The sequence below is a fragment of the Hyperolius riggenbachi genome, chromosome 12 (genome assembly GCF_040937935.1).
Source record: "Hyperolius riggenbachi isolate aHypRig1 chromosome 12, aHypRig1.pri, whole genome shotgun sequence".
Taxonomy (NCBI): Eukaryota; Metazoa; Chordata; class Amphibia; order Anura; family Hyperoliidae; genus Hyperolius; species Hyperolius riggenbachi.
Window position 1 is genome coordinate 9,328,477 of NC_090657.1, and position 20,915 is coordinate 9,349,391.

At 44.2% G+C, this 20,915-nt stretch overlaps 1 protein-coding gene across 1 annotated transcript in view; it reads left to right on the top strand.

Moving 5' to 3' along the window:
• The window catches only part of RUNDC1 (RUN domain containing 1), a 34,065-nt gene extending 13,932 nt beyond the window's left edge, over positions 1–20,133 (top strand). The window contains exons 2-5 of the mRNA XM_068262384.1: positions 5,476–5,634; positions 11,313–11,511; positions 13,693–13,776; positions 14,854–20,133. Of these exons, the coding sequence (XP_068118485.1) occupies positions 5,476–5,634; positions 11,313–11,511; positions 13,693–13,776; positions 14,854–15,719 (1,308 nt within the window). The 3' untranslated portion in view covers positions 15,720–20,133. The remainder of the gene's footprint in view (positions 1–5,475; positions 5,635–11,312; positions 11,512–13,692; positions 13,777–14,853) is intronic.
• The last annotated feature ends 782 nt before the right edge of the window (positions 20,134–20,915 follow it).

Consider the following 20,915-nt stretch of genomic DNA (forward strand, 5'->3'; position numbering starts at 1 on the left):
TTGTGCGCCCTCTGTGTCTCTCTGTCCCCTGTCTCTCTTTGTGCGCCCCTCTGTGTCTCTCTGTCCCCTGTCTCTTTGTTCGCCCTCTGTGTCTCTCTGTCCCGTCTCTCTTTGTGCGCCCCTCTGTGTCTCTCTGTCCCCTGTCTCTCTTTGTGCGCCCCTCTGTGTCTCTCTGTCCCCTGTCTCTCTTTGTACCCCCCTGTGTCTCTCTGTCCCCTGTCTCTCTTTGTGCGCCCTCTGTGTCTCTCTGTCCCCTGTCTCTCTTTGTGCGCCCTCTGTGTCTCTCTGTCCCCTGTCTCTCTTTGTGCGCCCCTCTGTGTCTCTCTGTCCTCTGTCTCTCTTTGTTCCCCCCTCTGTGTCTCTCTGTCCCCTGTCTCTTTGTTCCCCCCTCTGTGTCTCTCTGTCCCCTGTCTCTCTTTGTGCGCCCCTCTGTGTCTCTCTGTCCCCTGTCTCTCTTTGTTCCCCCCTCTGTGTCTCTCTGTCCCCTGTCTCTCTTTGTGTGTCTCTCTGTCCCCTGTCTTTGTTCCCCCCTCTGTGTCTCTCTGTCCCCTGTCTCTTTGTTCCCCCCCTCTGTGTCTCTGTCCCCTGTCTCTCTTTGTTCCCCCCTCTGTGTCTCTCTGTCCCCTGTATCTCTGTGTGCGCCCCTCTGTGTCTCTCTGTCCTCCTCTCTCTCTTTGTGCGCCCCTCTGTGTCTCTCTGTCCCCTGTCTCTCTTTGTTCCCCCCTCTGTGTCTCTCTGTCCCCTGTCTCTCTTTGTGTGCCCTCTGTGTCTCTCTGTCCCCTGTCTCTTTGTTCCCCCCCTCTGTGTCTCTCTGTCCCCTGTCTCTTTGTTCCCCCCCTCTGTGTCTCTGTCCCCTGTCTCTCTTTGTTCCCCCCTCTGTGTCTCTCTGTCCCCTGTCTCTCTGTGTGCGCCCCTCTGTGTCTCTCTGTCCTCCTCTCTCTCTTTGTGCGCCCCTCTGTGTCTCTCTGTCCCCTGTCTCTTTGTGCGCCCTCTGTGTCTCTCTGTCCCCTGTCTCTCTTTGTGCGCCCCTCTGTGTCTCTCTCTCCCCTGTCTCTTTGTGCGCCCTCTGTGTCTCTCTGTCCCCTGTCTCTCTTTGTGCGCCCCTCTGTGTCTCTCTGTCCCCTGTCTCTCTTTGTACCCCCCTGTGTGTCTCTCTGTCCCCTGTCTCTCTTTGTGCGCCCTCTGTGTCTCTCTGTCCCCTGTCTCTCTTTGTGCGCCCTCTGTGTCTCTCTGTCCCCTGTCTCTCTTTGTGCGCCCCTCTGTGTCTCTGTCCTCTGTCTCTCTTTGTTCCCCCCTCTGTGTCTCTCTGTCCCCTGTCTCTTTGTTCCCCCCTCTGTGTCTCTCTGTCCCCTGTCTCTTTGTTCCCCCCTCTGTCTCTCTGTCCCCTGTCTTTGTTCTCCCCCCTCTGTGTCTCTGTCCCGTGTCTCTCTTTGTTCCCCCTCTGTGTCTCTCTGTCCCCTGTCTCTCTTTGTGCGCCCCTCTGTGTCTCTCTGTCCCCTGTCTCTCTTTGTGCGCCCCTCTGTGTCTCTCTGTCCCCTGTCTCTTTGTGCGCCCTCTGTGTCTCTGTCCCCTGTCTCTCTTTGTGCGCCCTCTGTGTCTCTCTGTCCCCTGTCTCTCTTTGTGCGCCCTCTGTGTCTCTCTGTCCCCTGTCTCTTTGTGCGCCCTCTGTGTCTCTCTGTCCCCTGTCTCTTTTTGTTCCCCCCCCCCCTCTGTGTCTGTCCCCTGTCTCTCTTTGTTCCCCCCCTCTGTGTCTCTGTCCCCTGTCTCTCTTTGTTCCCCCCTCTGTGTCTCTCTGTCCCCTGTCTCTCTTTGTTCCCCCCCTCTGTGTCTCTGTCCCCTGTCTCTCTTTGTTCCCCCCTCTGTGTCTCTCTGTCCCCTGTCTCTCTTTGTGCGCCCCTCTGTGTCTCTGTCCCCTGTCTCTCTTTGTGCGTTCTCTGTGTCTCTCTGTCCCCTGTCTCTCTTTGTGCGCCCCTCTGTGTCTCTCTGTCCCCTGTCTCTCTTTGTGCGCCCCTCTGTGTCTCTCTGTCCCCTGTCTCTCTTTGTACCCCCCTGTGTGTCTCTCTGTCCCCTGTCTCTCTTTGTCCCCCCCCCCCCCCTGTGTCTCTCTGTCCCCTGTCTCTCTTTGTGCACCCTCTGTTTCTCTCTGTCCCCTGTCTCTCTTTGTGCGCCCTCTGTGTCTCTCTGTCCCCTGTCTCTCTTTGTGCGTCTCTCTGTCCCCTGTCTCTCTTTGTGCGCTCTCTGTCTCTCTGTCCCCTGTCTCTTTGTGCGCCCTCTGTGTCTCTCTGTCCCCTGTCTCTCTTTGTTTCCCCCCTCTGTGTCTCTCTGTCCCCTGTCTCTCTTTGTTCCCCCCCTCTGTGTCTCTGTCCCCTGTCTCTCTTTGTTCCCCCCTCTGTGTCTCTCTGTCCCCTGTCTCTCTTTGTGCCCCCCTCTGTGTCTCTCTGTCCCCTGTCTCTCTTTGTGCGCCCCTCTGTGTCTCTCTGTCCCCTGTCTCTCTTTGTGCGCCCTCTGTGTCTCTGTCCCCTGTCTCTCTTTGTGCGCCCTCTGTGTCTCTCTGTCCCCTGTCTCTCTTTGTTCCCCCCCCCCTGTGTCTCTGTCCCCTGTCTCTCTTTGTTCCCCCCCCCCTCTGTGTCTCTGTCCCCTCCCCTGTCTCTCTTTGTGCGCCCTCTGTGTCTCTCTGTCCCCTGTCTCTCTTTGTTCCCCCCCTCTGTGTCTCTCTGTCCCCTGTCTCTCTTTGTTCCCCCCCTCTGTGTCTCTCTGTCCTTTGTCTCTCTTTGTGCGCCCTCTGTGTCTCTGTCCCCTGTCTCTCTTTGTGCGCCCTCTGTGTTGCTCTGTCTGTGTCTTTGTGCCCCCGTTGTCTGTGTCCCCGCTGGGTCTCTCTCTGTACCTGCTCTGTGCCCCCCCCCCCCAAGCTGTAGCCGTGCTGGGCATACAGTCCAGCGATGCCCGTCTATCCACTTATTCTCCTGCAGGCTCTAATGCTCGGAAACTCTCAGGGCCATGGCCTTGACATCACACTGTGGGAGGGGTTTCACCACAGTATTCGCCTTACAGCCCCTCCTGATCTATGTGAGAAAATGTAAAGATTCCTCATTGGAAAGGGGCTATTGGCTGCTGATTGGGATGAAGTTCAATCCTGGGTTAAAGCTTCTCTTTAAGATCTCCTTTTAAAATTGCTATTTATCATTGCGGACCAGGTTTTCTGTTTGCATCTGGCTACCACTGGCACCTTGTTATTTGCCATAGAAGCAGCGTCAGTGAACAGGTTAGGAATGCCCAGTCCTCCAGAGGAAGTTAAAATGTTCCAACACTTCTGATCTATGGCTTTGCTTTGTCCCTTTCCAACTTGCCAAATATATATACATTTTTAAATCGCTGAAGACATTTGGTGGAACCGGTATGACGATTGTATGAAAAATGTTTAAAACTGTGGCGTAATATCTTTACTGGAGCCATTGTACCTGCCTGTGGTTTATTAAACTTTTCATACAGTTTTTTGCATATTAGTTTTTTTTTTATTAAAGTTTGAGACTGCTATCTATGTACGGTATATACTGAACAATTCATATCACTCAGTGCAATTCAAAGTGGGTCAAAAAACTACTATCTCTACGTTCTAACACCTGAGTAATGTGTACCACTCCTACTTAAGATGGCCACTAACGGTCCAATTTCTAGTGAAAAATCGTTCGAGCGATCAGAAATTCTGATCGGACGAAAAATCGTTCACTACACCATCAACTAACCAATCATTGCTTCCTATCTATCACGACCAACAAGAAAATCCAAATTTTCGTTCGACGAAAATTCAATCGGGCGACATTTTTTTCACTCGTTCATAATCAATTGTATCCACCAATGGAGATTATTTACAACCAATCCGATCAGAATTTCTGATCGCTCAAACGATTTTTCTCTAGAAATTGGACCGTTAGTGGCCAGCTTTAGCCACTGACTGGAATTTTCAGTTTGTCAATAACTGATTCACACAAATGCAGTGCTCAGTCAGTAGCTGTGGCCCCATTCTATTAAATTGAGCGGTGCTCTACTGCTGTACAAAGGTTCTTTGGTGGGGGATGCCAAACACTGGATAGTTTCCAGTGTAAAGTCCTAAGTATGTTTTTCAAGTCAAGGAGCACGAGGAAACATCCAGTGCAAATGCATGTGAGTATTGAGGAAAAAAAGTACAAAATCCTTATAGATGGTGTCTTTAGCAAGGGCCAGACTTGGTACTGTAAAGCTGTGCAAAGCTTAAAGAGAAACCGTAACCAAGAATTGGGATGAAGTTCAATCAGTAGCTGATACCCCCTTTCCCATGAGAAATTTTTTCCTTTTCTCAAACGGATCATCAGGGGGCGCTGTATGGGTGATATTGTGGTGAAACCCCTCCCACAGTGTGATGTCAGGACCATGGTTCTGTCATCAGACTGTGGGAGCCTGATACATTGTGGGAAGTAACAGCTGTTTACATCTGTTTCCAACTGACAAAAAAAAGCAAGCAGCATCTCCTTCCACTGACATCACCTGCCAGCAGTAAAAATGTCACCATGTGATAAATGTCAGAACGTAAATCGGGGAGAGGAAAGATTTTACAATGGGCAAACACGGACTAAATCATTCATACATAATTGTAGAAATGAAGCACTTTTTTTTATTACATTATCACTCTATTATTTCACTCTAGTTCCTCTTTAGCTGCTACCCTCTTTAACAATCGTACCACCTCCATAAAACCAGAATGAAGATTCAGTTGGTCTGAAAGCTTGTCAGGTAGTGGGACCGTTTGAAATAGGACTATGAAAGGAGTAGATCTTGGTTCAGTAGGCCAGACATCGAGAGACAAAATATTAGTAGGTTTTAGAAATCCGTGCAGAACTGTCTCAGACATCTTAAGAAATCATTAGATAGTGCAGATTCCTTCTAAAACCGTTGTAAAATAGGAGGAGCTAGGGGAATTGTTGTTGCTGAGGTAACCAACACACCTGCTGTATTGATAGCAGCAGGCCCTGAGGAGGCATTCAGCAGGGGGGAGGAGCATCTCACAAATCATGTCTAGCCTGCACTCTGCAATCATGTCTAGCCTGCAGTTCTACATCTGTAGAACTGCTATCAAGCACTTCTTAATCTGCAGCAGTTTAGGGACAGATTTGCACTTTTCTTAACTGTAGTGCAGCTCTAGAAATTCATGCTAAACTGCTGCTATTACCTAGGATTTAAGAAGGTTCTTATTATCATGCAGAACTGTTCTCCCTGCTGGTTAGAACAGATTAAGAAGAAAAAACTGTCGGTAATGCGTTGATAAATCTTGCCCAGTGAGTGCAAAAAGAGCAAGAAATACCTTAATACTCTTTCCTAATTGGCACACTAGTGTTTGGTCCTGTGAAACATCCGACACATCTTTATTTGCACGACATTGGTGTATGTTCTTTCCTATCTGAAACTATATACAGTAATTAACCTACTTTCGGTTTGTCGTAGACTGAATGGGAAAAAAGGGAACGTATTGAGGCGCAGAGGAAGAAGCAAAGGGAACTCATCATTCAGCTCAAGAACCAGCTAGATGATTTAGAACATTTTGCCTACCAAGAGGGCAACTATGATTCCTTGCCACAGTCGGTGGTTATGGAGAGACAAAGGGTAAGAAGACTTCCATTAAATGAAGATTTACGTTTGAACTGCTTTTTTTCCCCCTCCCCAATAAATGCTTATTTATTGAGAGATTAAAGGGGCACTATGGCGAAAAATTTTGAAATTTAAAATATGTGCAAACCTAAACAAATAAGTACGTTTTTTCCAGAATAAAATAAGCCATAAATTACTCTTCTCCTAGGTTGCTGTCATTTACAGTAGGTAGTAGAAATCTGCCATTACCAACAGGTTTTAGACTAGTCCATCTCTTCATAGGGGATTCTCAGCAAGGTTTTTCTTTATAAACATATTCCCTAAGGCTACTTTCCCACCAGGACATTGCGTTTTAGGGGACGTTATGGTCGCATAACGTGCCCCTAACGCAACGCCTGGTGGTGTTGGATGTGGACGTCAGAGCGAGCCGCGTTGTGCAGCTCACTCTGGTGTCCGTGATGCGTACTTTGTGACGCATGCGACATCACGTGGTCCCGCCAGCCAATCGCAGCACAAAGCGTCCGCTCCAGGAAGTAAACCCTGCACGTCACAAAGTGCAGTGAATATTAATTAGCCATGTGCCCGGCTGCTCTTCCCTCCTCCCAAACATTACTGGGCATGTGCAAGCAGTCTAACGTATAACGTACTTCATGCAGTGCTTTCTCTTGACGTGCTGCGTTACAATGTAACGCAACGTGGGCACTGTGAACAGCCCATTGATTTTTCATTACTGTGCGGTGGGCTGCGTTAGAGGCTGCTCTAACGTGCGCCTGTAACGTCCCACTGTGATAGCAGCCTAAAAAAAGATTTATACAATGATGCTGGCCAGCTTCCCTGCTCGCTACACAGGTTTTTGGCAATTGGACAGAGCAACTGCCATTCACTAAGTGCTTTTGAAAATAAGTAAATCCCTGAGAATCCCCCCATGAAGAGATCGACTAGTCCAAAATCTGTCACTTCTGTCAGATTTTTACTACCTACTGTAAGTGACAGCAGCGTAGGAGAAAAGTAATTTATGGCTCATTTTACTCTGGAAAAATGTACTTCTTATTTGGATATGTTTGCACATATTTACAATTTTACAGTTTTTCGCTGTAGTGCCCCTTTAACAATGCCTTAAAGAGAATCTGTACAGTAAAATTCTTACAATAAAAAGCATACCATTCTATTCATTATGTTCTCCTGGGCCCCTCTGTGCTGTTTTTGCCACTCTCTGCTGCAATCCCGGCTTGTAATTGCCAGTTTTAGGCAGTGTTTACAAACAAAAGACATGGCTGCTAACCAGAGAGTGATAGGCTGAGAGGAGCTCAGTCTGTGACTCACACAGAGCCTGCAGGGGGCCTGGAGAGGGTGTGTATCGCTTCTTCCTATCACAAACAGAGCAGCACATTCCTGACTGAGTGCCTGAGCCCGACAAAGCCGTCAGAGGAAAGAAGATTAGATTATATAACGGAGATAATACAGCCACTGTGCAACTAGAAAAGGCTGCAGTAAGACAGGCCACATTGGAACATGTGTAGGAATTTATAGGATAGAAGAAATAAGGCTGAAATTTTTTTTACAGAGTCTCTTTAACACCATCATAAATCATATATACATACATCACTTGAATGGTACACGTATAGTATGTAACAATCTCTGTTTCATTTTTCTCTTAACATTGTAATATATAAATAAAAGTACTGCTGTTAATCATATACTATGCTTAGTAATACAGATGTTGTAACTCCGCACAGTCGCCACTCATTCCGCTTTGTATTGTACCCATCTACAGTACTAACAGTCCAATATAAAGAAACAATAATTGTGTTATTATTATTCCTGGTCAAACTGAAAGGCTACATTCACTCGCTAGGTTCCCGGCCTTGTTTCCATCTATGCGCTTCTATCCGCTTCTGTCAGCTTTTCAGCAACATGTATCAATCTGTAACATTGATGTGCTGATAAAAAGCGGACAGAAGCGGATAGATGGAAACAAGGCCTTAGGGCCGGTCTCCACTTGTCAGTGTATCTGGGCATATTCTGCACAGGAAAACTGCAACCAGTGTTAATCAATAGACCGGATCACACTTGAATGCATTTTTCACATGCAGAAAAAACAATTGACAGCAATGCAAAACTGTCACTCATATATGAATTCTTTTTTTTTTTCAATGATTATATTTACACATTTAGAGTAAGTCCTGTGCCTGCATGGATCAGTACTAGGACTAGGGCTGAACGATTTTCTGTTTTAAACCAAAAATCGTGCTCAAGGTTAAGACGATCTTGAGATCGTCAGAGCTTCGGTTTTTCTGCGGTTTTCTCTGCTGCTCTGCATGTGTAAATAAAACAGACATTCCCCTGTAGATGCTGGAGAGGAGGCCAGTGAGGGGTTAACAAATCGGACCTTGCCCCCTCCCACTCTGAGTGAGAGCCAGGCTGGTGAATGGGGCAGACAGGGAAGGAGGGCTGGTCCCGCCCCTACCCCCGGAAGATGAAAAGAGCCGGTGTTGTGTCTGATTGCGCTGCCTGAGGATTTGCGCTGCCCCGCATGCGCAGGAGGAGACTGCGGCCACATTTCCTATAGAATGATGCTGCAGGAGGTAAAATACTAAATATCTCCGCTTCCACACCTCTTACACTCCCCAAATTTTCAGGGTAGAGAGGGGACCCTCCCAACGACCTCTATGCCAAATTGCAGCCCCCGAGACCCGCTGGTTCCCAAGATAGGTTTCTGTAATCTATCTCCTGAACCAGCGGGTCTCGGGGGCTGCAATTCGGCATAGAGGTCGTTCGGGGGGTCCCCTCCCTACCCTGAAAATTTAGGGAGTGTAAGAGGTGTGGGAGCGGAGATATTTTGTATTTTATCTCCAGCAGCATCATTAACTTCACACTGAGCATGCGTGCTACTCAGTGTGGGAGGAGCTTCCGGGCAGCGCAATCAGACATTACACCGGAGACGGCGCTGACCGGGAGAGCCATTAACACAGCAACTTCTGTCCGCTCTCTCTACCTGACTGGGGACAGTCTGCGGCAACTACTATTACTGGCTGCAGTCCCCTCTCTGCCTGCCCCGTGTGAGCTGCCTGGCTGTGGGGTGATAGTGACTCTGACACTGAAAACATCACGCTGCTGCTGGCTGGACAGTTTCTAGCAATCACACAGCTATTACACTCATCTCCCCTGAGCACTGATAGGTTACATGGGGAGTCACTGCTGTCATGTCACACAGTACTGAGCAGTGTATAGATAGGAAGTCAGCTAGATATATGCAGAGGAATATATAATCATACTGCCCTACCTCTGCATATATCTAGCTGATTTCCTATTTAATACACTGCTCAGTACTGTGTGACATGACAGCAGTGACTCCCCATGTAACCTGTCAGTGCTCAGGGGAGATGAGTGTAATAGCTGTGTGATTGCTAGAAACTGTCCAGCCAGCAGCTGCAGCGAGGTGTTTTCAGTGTCAGTGTGACTGTCACCCCCCAGCCAGCAGCACATGGGACAGACAGAGGGGACCGCAGTTATAGTAGTTGTCGCAGGCTGTCCCACGTCAGGTAGAGAGCGACTGGATGGTCAGAGCGAACTGATCCATCGTCGTGTAGCAAAAATAGTCTACAGAATCGAAATCGCAATTTCTGACAAAAATCGTGCAATTCAATCTTTTCCTAAAATCGTTCAGGCCTAACTAGGACTAGTTCTTCAGAAACCTTTATTATTATTATTATTATTATTATTATTATTACTCTGTACAGCGTATATTATCTTGTCACTAACTGTCTCTCAGTGGGGCTCACACTCTAATCCCTACCATAGTCACATGTCTATGTATGTATCGTGTAGAATGTATAGTGTAGTTTATGTTTTGTGGTCTATGGCCAGTTTTCAGTCTATGGCTTTTATCCTATACGAGTATTATTGTTTATTTTAAAACTATAGCTGATAGAGTTGGAGAAATGGTGTAATATTTTTTTTCTCCTACTTCCTTTATAAAAGGCAAAGAAAATAAAGTGGCTACTGAAAACAAGTATTGTCCACAAAAAGCAAGATATAGATCATTTAGGTGTGATAAGAAGTCACAAAGTTATGGTGGAATGAATGGGAGGAATGCTGAAAGGTGAAAATGGCTATTAGCAGTAAGGTAACAAAAAAGCCTGTGAAGGGAACTAGTTAATCTTACTTCAAAAAGACAAGCCATCTTTTTTTTAAACCAGCTTTAATCTACAATGACTTCAAACAAATGACAGCGCTGATAGGCTGCAACTGAAATGTAGACCAACAGAGGCATGCAGAGCCCCACAGGGCTAAATACATGCCTTGAATGCAAATCAGATGCCAATCATGTACTAGTCCTAGTCTATAATTTGATTGCAAATGGAAGCACATGGATGCAGCTAGCCAAAGATATACTTATGAGTTTTGCCTCTGTTTGGAAGCGCTGCCAGTACCTCCCGCTGTACAAATCTACAATGACTGATTTTATAGCAAATAAATTGGTTTCTTAATAACTTCAAAACATTTGCAAATGATCTAACTTTGTTTTTAGACATTTGAGCCTGGAATGATTTAGCCATTCTGCTTCCGTTAGATAAGACTATCATTTCTATATTATTACTCTTCTGTATTATTTTCTGTCCTTCTCATCAGTGTATTAACCACTTAAAGGCCCATACACACGTCGGATTTCCGCAAACGATGGGCCGTTTGAACGTCCCGTCGTTCGCCCGCTAAATCGGGCGTGTACAGACTGTCATTCGCTTGATAGGAGTGAGTTTGAGCGATCCGCCCCACGGAAATCCGACGTGTGTATGGGCCTTTAGCCTAACTAGACGAATATATTCGTCCAGTGTATTTGAGGAGAGTGCACTACCAGTTTGTTACTAAATGAGGCACATGTGATATCATTTTAACCGTGACGAGTTGTAGAATACATTCTGGTGTGTCTTAAAGCTTGGATGCATGTCTCATAAATAATGTGTAGGGACAAACACAATTCAACATAAAAAAGTAATTTTCAAAACTATCATCAAACTTGGGAAAGTCTGAGTAAAACTACAAGAGACATAAGTGGTAACATTTTAACTATGATAAGTTGTAGAATGGAGTTTATAGAGTTTTAGTGTTGAGGCCTATGTCTTGTGTATTCTTTTTAGTCACAAACTGAATCAAAAGCAAATGTATTGTTACCTTAGGAGCTTGGCTTTTTAAATATGTATGCCATGAGGGTATATTACTATTATGTTTGCACATAAGGTCTCCTAATCATCGATGGTGTACAATGAGAAAGCAAAAAACACAAAACGGAAAAAGACACCTTTACTTCCAAATACAATATTGTCACCATACATTGTGCTAGGAACATAATCTAAATGTTGTAATAACCAAGGTGGTTGAGAAAATAAAATTAGTGGGTTTAATCTACACTTATCACAGTTTATTATAAAGATATATTGGATGTAGATGGAGAAATAGTGTTTTTTTTTTTTCTATTTTTTTTCTAAATTTCCCTTTAGAAATGCATAGAAGATAAGGTAATTACTAAACAAAATTTACACACTAAAAGCCTAATTTGTCTAGAAAAAAAACAATATATAGATCATTTAGGTGTGATTAGTAGTAATAAAGTTATTGACGAATGAATGGGAGCAGTGCTGATATGTGAAAATTGCTCTCATCCTGAAGTGATTAATAATTTCTATATTCTCCAGGTAATTATAGATGAATTGATTAAGAAGCTGGATGTTAATTTGAACGAGGACATAAGCTGCTTGTCTCCAGAAGAGTTGCGACAGAGAGTTGACACGGCCATTGCTCAGATTGTTAATCCAGCCAGAGTGAAGGAACAGCTGGTGGAACAACTGAAGACTCAGATCCGAGACTTGGAGATGTTCATACAGTTTATTCAAGGTTTGAGTGGTTTTTTTAGGAGTAAAATTGATTTAGCAGGGAATTCAGATATTTATAAGGATAAGGCTACGTTTCCACTAGCCGCCGCACGTCCTACGAGACACGCGGCAGCACTTCCTCTTCGATTACACAGCCGAATCCTGGAAGCCATGCATGGCTATGGGATTCGCTGCCACTCGCATGAAATCTGACAGCAATGTCGTCCGAATCGTTATGGCAAGTGATTTGGATGATGGCAGCATCATTCCCTATGGCAGGTTCCCAGCTCTATTTACCTGCGGTGAAACTGCGGATTCAGCCCGATTTCTACTCTACTGCGCTAACTCATGGCAAGAGCTTTTCATTGTAACCGTTGTTAAAGCGGAATATAACCCTGCATTTCAACTTTGCTCTAAAACATTATTTACAGCATATTATATGCAACCAGCATTTTTTTTTTTTACTAGACCAGCATTGGAAGGGTTACACAGGGCTTTAAAGTTCCTGGAGTTTTCTGCAGACGCATCCGAAGCTGACATAGATACCTTTTGTTTACATAAATGCATCTGAAGGTGCCCATACACTCGTCAGATTGGCAGCAGATTGATAAGAAATGCATCTGATGATCTATCTGATGCGTTTTTAGAACATTTTTTACCAGGATAGAATTCCAATAGATTTCAGTTTGAAATCTATTGAAATTCGATCTGATGGCATTTTTTTGCCATCAGATTTCCATTAAGGCCAATGCAAACTGATAAGCAATCTCATCAGATCGACCTAAATTTTCCACCCTGCAAGTTCGATGGAAATCCATCGAAATCGATCGAAATCGGCCGTCGATCGGTCGATTGGCCAACCGATTTGCAATCGATTGATCGATCGATCGGGATCGATCGGTCGGACAGAAAATCGGCTGAGTGTATGGGCTGCTTTAATGTTGAATGTGACTCATCTCTTTGACTGAGAAGGAGCTTGGAGGACAGCCAAAGAGTTTGTAACATTTCTCAATAGATACATTTAACTAAATAGAATGTAACAATCTGAACTTCTGCATATCTCTCCATGGAACTTTAAACCTCTGTGTGTAACCCTTCCAATGCTAGTCTAGTAAAAAAAAAATGCTTTTTGCATATAATATGCCTTAAATAATGTTTTAGAGCAAAGTTGAAATGCTGGGTTATATTCCGCTTTAAAATAAGGATTTTTTTTATTCCCGTTTATCTTAGATTTTATACTGAGCATAAAAAACTCTTTATCCCCCCAAACTCCTGCAAATACAGTATTAGTGGTGATCACCTCTTTATGTGCTTTATATATTGGTAATCATTAACAAACTGTTCCCCTGCTTTGCTTAAAGAGGAACTTGAACCCAATCAGTAGCTGATACCCCCTTTTACATGAGAAATCTATTCCTTTTCTCAAATAGATAATCGGGAGTGGGAGTTCTATGTGGCAGGTATTGAGGTGAAACCCCTCCCACAGTGTGATGTCATGACCCAGGTCCTGACAGTTTGCCGTCTGTGAACCTCATTGCATTGTGGGAAATGACTGCTTTTTCCAACTGCCAAGCAAGCAATACCTCCCCCTCTGTGCATAGAGCTCCCAGTAACGAAACATTCCGTACAGATCACCTGGCAGAACTAAAGAGGTCACCACCAGTGATACATTTCAGAATGTAAATCAGGGAGAGGAAGGCTTTTACAATAAGCAAACACTGACTAAATAATCTATAAATGAATATTGTACAAAATAAGCAATTTTATTCATTGTTATTTTTACTACAGTTCCTCTTTAAACCACCCTGACATGACCGCTGTCCTTGGCAAGTTTTGTTGCTCCATATTAATTGTCTCGTATCGAGTGCTTGAGAGGGCCCAATATACACACTGGGCCCCACAGGTTCTTAGCTACACCACTGTATTTAGAGATGGCTGTGATGTAAAGCAGGGCTATTTACAGGGAAGGGTGTGGAGAGCGGCTCAGCATTCCTATATAAATGGACAGCGTCTCACATAAGTGATCATATCTTTCACATTTTTGTAAATATTTCATCTTTTCATGGGACAACACTGATAATATGACACTCTCATACAATGTAAGGAAGCCGGTGTACAGCTTCTATAACAGGGCTTTTAACCTCGACATGCTACTATTCCTATTCCAGAAGCTGCTAATATATATATATTTTGTTTTTTGCAGATGAAATTGGCAGCCCATCTGAGAATCCCACCGGTGACATGGCAGGCTTCCTATCCAATTCCACTTCCAATGCACAGTCAAAAGGTAGGTTTGTGTCTTCATCTCTTTTTCATGTTTCAAAAATCTTATTACAAATTGAACTTGTGAAATTCAGTATGTGATGCATGCATTTGTCTGCATAACGTGTAAGCAGGTTTAAATCTGTGTTTTTGTTCAAGAATCAGACACTGGCCACCCATCAATACCCAATGCCCGTGCCATGCTAGCTGGTACATGGTCAGACTTCTTACATGCTTGCTCACTTGCACTTCTTCTTACATGCTTCTAACTTGCTGTGTGAACGAGTGAGGGCCCGTTTCCACTATCGCGAATGTGCATGCGTTTTCTGCACACAGATTCGCACAACCAATACAACTTAATTAGCCTGTTTCCACTTGTCAGGAAAAATCTGCACATCAGAGCCTTCAGAATTCGCACACCGCGATTCGTATACAATGTAATTAATAGGAAATTTGCATGCATTTTCGCCTTGCGAATTTTCCATGCAAATTTGCGTATGTTTTTGCCTAAAATCAATGTAAAAGCACACAGACACTGAAATGGTTAAATTTGCATACTTACACAAACACGAAATTCGTTTCCGTGGAATCTGGCCGCCACCGAGTGTTAGAGGGGAGATCAATGATTGGGAACGCTGTTCCCATTTACCAATATAAGTCCCTGTGTCAATGATCATTGGCATCAATGAGATGCTGTGGCCATTGTAACAAAAAGTAACACGTCCACGCATTACTACCTGTTAGTGTACTTATAGTAAGCTAACAGGAATAATGTGTGAGGACATCTTGTGGCCAAGTGGTAAAATTACACCTACATACATTAATTTTAATAAATTAGGGGAGGAACTGTCTGAGTCAGGACTGAGTCAGCTACTTACATACCTGATACGTAACTCTTTCAGGCAGAGAAAGGAAAAAAAGGAACACAGCCTAGTTATTTGTCTGCTAGGCACTGTACATACACATGTCTATCTCATCATGTCACACGTCACCTCTGGTATCCTTTAATACATAAGGTGAGAATTCAACTTTTTTTTTTTTTTTGTGTGCATAAGCCCTATGGTAAGATTTCTTTATCTAAAAATGATGATTTTCTCCACAGTGAGCCCAGAGCAGGCAAAGCAGATGAGAGCGACAGGAGTCCACCTGTTACGCCGGGCCTTGGCTGTCCTGCAGATCTTTGCCGTCAGCCAGTTTGGCTGTGGAACGGGTCCTGTACCGCAAAACCTCTGGAAGCAAGATGAGAGCAACAGAGACTTCACACCACTGCTTAAGAAACTGGAGACCTCTGCGGAAAAAGTGAGGCAACTGGCACTGCTTCAGCAACCTGAAGAGCACGTCATCAGCTACGCCAACATGCAGGAAGTTGCTCTTGGCGGCAAGGATGAGCTCACCGTTGCCGTGAGGAAAGAGCTGGCCACGGCCATCAGAGACCTCTTGTCACATGGGTTGTATTCCACATCACAGGGGATGAGTTTAGTTCTCGCCCCTATCGCTTGCCTCATCCCAGTCCTCTCTACCTCTTCCCCCACTATGCACCCCTGGGAACTCTTCGTCAAGTACTACAATGAGAAAAACGGAAAAGCATTTGTCGAATCTCCAGCCCGAAAACTATCGCAGTCCTTTTCCCTCCCTGTTTCCGGCAGTGGAAAAGTGACCCCCAAGCAGAGCCTTCTTTTCGCCATTCACACTGTTTTAACAGAACACGACCCCTTTAAGCGGGGGGCAGATTCTGAATTCAAGGCGCTGGTCTGTATGGCACTAAATGAACAACGCCTTGTCTCATGGCTGAACCTCATCTGCAAGTCCGGAGTGTTAATCCAGTCCCACTACCAGCCCTGGAGTTACATGGCCAGCTCTGGGTTTGAAAGTGCCCTGAACATTCTCAGCCGACTCAGTAACTTGAAATTCAGCCTCCCGGTAGATCTCGCTGTGAGACAACTCAAGAACATCAAGGATGCTTTTTGATGAGCCAAATGGCATGAAGTCCCATTTGAAATACTCACTACTGTATAACGTGTCCAATATTTGTACATGGTTGATTTTTATGTGCACTTTTGTTTGTCCTTTAAAGGGGCTCCGAGCACCTCTCATGGGCATGCCTTTAAGCCAGACAACTTCCAACAAAGTCGTGCTATGACCCCTCTGGAGGAGCCTCTTGCAATGGCCATGCGTGTCACTTCCTCTTCCTGCTTCATTCAGTGATGCACTTCTCTAACAGAGAAGACAGGGGTGACCCAGAAGTTATAACCTAGCCAAGATGGCAGCCGCAATTTTTACATTGAAATCGAACGAAAACTATTTGGTGTAGAACGGCGATTCCGGCATCAAATGAAAGAGGAGAGCACAAGCTACAGAAAGATATGCATCTTTAAAGAGAAACTCCAACCTAGAATTGAACTTTATCCCAATCAGTAGCTGATACCCCCTTTTACATGAGAAATATAATGATTTTCACAAACAGACCATCAGGGGGCGCTGTATGACTGATTTTGTGCTGAAACCCCTCCCACAAGAAGCTTTGGGTACCGCGGTACTCTGGGCAAACTGCCACAATGTAACAATGTTCACAGACAGGAAATGGCTGTTTACAGCTGTCTCTAACAGCCAGAACAGCTAGAAACAGCTACATAACCTGCCCACAGTAAAAATGTCACCATGTAATACATGTCAGAATGTAAATCAGGGAGAGGAAAGATTTTACAATGAGCAAACACTGACTAAATCATTTATACATAATTATGGTAAAAAATGAAGCACTTTTTTTTTACTACATAATTTTCACTGGAGTTCCTCTTTAAGTACTTTGCAGTACTGGTCAGAGTCTTAAAGGCATGCCCATGAGAGCTGCTCGCAATCTCTTTAAAATTCTCCATTCACAGGGCTACTGCCATTAAAGTGGACCTGAACTCAGAACTTCCTTTCTGCTCTAAAAGATAAGCAACAGCACAATAACCTTAAAGAAAAAACATTTTTGTTACCGCTGATCTAATTCTGCAATGTGTCTACTTCCTGCTTTCATGGAAGCAGACGTAGGGTTAACATCCTGTTTACAAATTTAGCTGCTCTGCCAAGACAGCTAGCTGACACAGCTGAGAGATCAAATTACAGTTGTGATTAGTCACAGATGAGGGGTGATTCGACTAGCTCAACTCTCTAAATATATATCCAGTGGTTCTCTCTGTTTTCCTTATGTCCTGTGCAAGAGTTCAGGTCCACTTTAAAAGTTTATTCCCTGCCATAATGTAAGGTGAACGGATCCACAGATCTTATAGTTCCAGTGATGCTTCAAGATTTGTGAACTCTTTTCAATCGCTATTTATGTATGAATATGAAGGTGACCTAAAACATCATCTGATTCTCAAACAAGTCCTAAAAGTAAATGACTAGTAGAGTAACGTGGACGAGCCCGGGGGAGGGGCGATTATCTGTCTATCTATCCTCCTGCTGCGTAGCACAGAGAGCCTTATACATTCACCTCTTCTTTCAGGGATGGGCTGATGTATGTTCTGTGGTGTGACATGTAGAAGCATCCAGGACAGGAGCCTAATGCTGAGAACACACAAAGCAATTTCCTGTCACATTGAAAGGTGGTCACCTGACAGGAAGTTGCATCATATGCACATGTCCAAACTGTTATCCTGGGAAACTGGATCCCGTTATTGATGGAGAACTTCCCCATTAGCGATCAGGAGCTGATTGGACATGTGGGAAGCTATCCGAGTGATCCAGCCAGTCGGACAGGAAGTTGCATTGTGTTTATCCAGCATTGCTGAGCAGTTTGGCTGCCCTGTGAAGAGGGAAGAGCGGACCTGGCCCAGCGCTGGGACAAGCAGATAACACATACTGCTCCCTGCTCTGCCCTGCATTGTGGGCATGAGGAGAGAACTACTCGATTTCCCCTTCTTTTACCGTACAATCATAGAATAATCCTAATGATTCACTTCCTTTTACCACATGCAGATATTTGTTGGATCATTTTTTTTTCTAAAATAAATGACAATATAATTCATTTTGTTTTTGTTTAACAAGGTTTTTTTCTATTTATTTTTAGGACTTTTGAAAATCAGTAGATGTTTAAAGCGGATCCGAGATGAAAAACTAACTATAACAAGTAACTTGTCTATAGATCTAAAGTTTTATATAGTTTACTGAGTATATCTAGCTGCATACAGCTTCAACAGTTTATGATGATTTATTCCTGTGATACAATGAGGGCAGCCATGTTCTGTGTGTCACATTACACACAGGCAAGCTGATCTGCATTTCCAGCCCTCAGCCTGTGAAAACTTCACTCCCCTCTCCTCCTCCCTCCCCCCTCCTCCCTTCTGCCTCTGAAATCTCTGGCTAGTTACCTCCTCCTGCCCAGACTGAGCTCTCATAAGCCCTTGAAAGAAAAAGACAGAGGGACACCGAGAGCCTGATATAGTGTAGTATGTATGGATTCAAGGGAGGAGTAATAAAAGGTAAGTATAGAATACTCACAAACCAGGGTTACCTCGTAGGCAACCACTGTGACGGCAGGTGGGGAGATTGAACCTGTCACCACTCAGGAATAAGAAGTCGCTCTCTGTAGATAGGAAGAAACTTATAACGTTTTCCGCCCTTCCACTAGGGTGGATAAACAATCGATGCAAGTGAACAGAGGCGCCAAAAGAGTAAAACAATACGATAAAAGTTTTAAAACATGGACGTGGCAGAGGTGGATATCTAGCCACTGCAAAGGACACTCAAAACAGATGTGTTTAAAGGTATAACACAAAAATACATTGATTTATACACTCCACAATTTCACAACGCGTTTCGCGTGCGTGACCCCACTTCATCAGGCAATTCAGATAGGAGTCTATAGCTGTAGGACAGAGATTGCAGACATAGCCTATACTGCATAAAAATCAAGTGTGTTTCACATAGTAATCGGTTTTCAATGTATCTTAGTAAATATCTTGTCATTAACTAGTGAACATAAGCCCTTGCTACAGTGCCAAGGCACTCTAAAAAGCTGTGGGAGAGGCTTGTTTAGTTTATAGGGAATTAGAGTATTAAAACAAAAAAAAGTATTTGAGAAAAAGTGGGGGGAAGGCTGCGCATCCCTAGACACATGCTGCAATGGAATGGTTAATCGCACAGGCATACACCGCCTCTGCCAGACTGAAAAATGCATGCCCTGCATCCAAGACAAGTGCTAACATTTATTAAACTAGGAGGAACTTTAGCTTCCAATATGGTTTGCATGCAAAGTATACAGTACTAGTAGTAGTAGTAGTAGCAGATTTGCATATGATTTGCATCTGAATTGAATGCGAAGTGTGCATAAAGTCTATATAGGTGCTGCACACATGAGCTGGTGGTCAATTCAGATGCAGCCTTAGTGGTATGCGCTGGCGTTCTCCTCGCTCTCCAAAAAAAAGTATTTGGCTTGAGGAATGCCCTATAAACTATATGAAAGGAACACAATTATGCAACGAGTAAAAGTTTGTCTCGGATCCACTTTAAAGAGGAACTATAGTGAAAATAACAATAAATTGCTTATTTTTTTTAATTATAATATTGATTTATAATTATCAGTGTTTGCACATTGTAAAATATTTCCTTCACTTGACAGGAATTTTCAGAATGTAAAGCAGAGTATCTCTGCAATGTTTGGTTACTGAGACGTCCCAAAGCCAGTACAAAATATACCTGGTGTCCCAGAAGGCTCTGGGGGAAATTCGCATAGTTACTTAGCCTGGGATAAAACATGACTGGGGGGCAGGGCCACATTCAATATATGGGTAGTTATAGGAAATGTTTGATGCTGAAACCAGGAAAATTACCATAAAAGAGGTACCTGATTAATTGACTGCATCCTGCTATATGTCACTACAGGGCCTCTTTACTGCATTCTGCTATATGTCACTACAGGGCCTCTTTACTGCATTCTGCTATATGTCACTACAGGGCCTCTTTACTGAATTCTGCTATATGTCACTACAGGGCCACTTTACTGCATCCTACTATATGTCACTACAGGGCCTCTTTACTGCATTCCGCTATATGTCACTACAGGGCCTCTTTACTGCATTCTGCTTTATGTCACTACTGGGCCTCTTTACTGCATTCTGCTATATGTCACTACTGGGCCTCTTTACTGCATTCTGCTATATGTCACTACAGGACCTCTTTACTGCATTCTGCTATATGTCACTACAGGACCTCTTTACTGCATTCTGCTATGTCACTACAGGACCTCTTTACTGCATTCCACTATATGTCACTACAGGGCCGCTTTACTGCATTCCGCTATATGTCACTACAGGGCCTCTTTACTGCATTCTGCTATATGTCACTACAGGGCCTCTTTACTGCATTCTGCTATATGTCACTACAGGACCTCTTTACTGCATTCCGCTATATGTCACTACAGGGCCTCTTTACTGCATTCTGCTATATGTCACTACAGGGCCTCTTTACTGCATTCTGCTAAATGGCACTACAGGGACTCTTTACTGCATTCTGCTATATGTCACTACAGGGCCTCTTTACTGCATTCTGCTATATGTCACTACAGGTCCTCTTTACTGCATTCTGCTATATGTCACTACAGGGCCTCTTTACTGCATTCTGCTATATGTCACTACAGGGCCTCTTTACTGCATTCTACTATATGTCACTACAGGGCCTCTTTACTGCATTCTGCTATATGTCATTATAGGGCCTCTTTACTGTATTCTGCTATACGTCACTACAGGGCCTCTTTACTGCATTCTGCTTTATGTCACTACAGGGCCTCCTTACTGCATTCTGCTATATGTCACTACAGGGCCTCTTTACTGCATGCTGCTATATGTCACTACAGGGCCTCTTTACTGCATTCCACTATATGTCACTACAGGGCCTCATTACTGCATTCTGCTATATGTCACTACAGGGCCTCTTTACTGCATTCTGCTATATGTCACTACAGGGCCTCTTTACTGCATTCTGCTATATGTCATTATAGGGCCTCTTTACTGTATTCTGCTATACGTCACTACAGGGCCTCTTTACTGCATTCTGCTATATGTCACTACAGGGCCTCTTTACTGCATTCTGCTATGGCCTGAATTCACGAAGGGCATTTCGGTAAAATCCCGCATGCGGTAGAAGTACAGTAATATACAGAATACACATGCTTGGATTCAC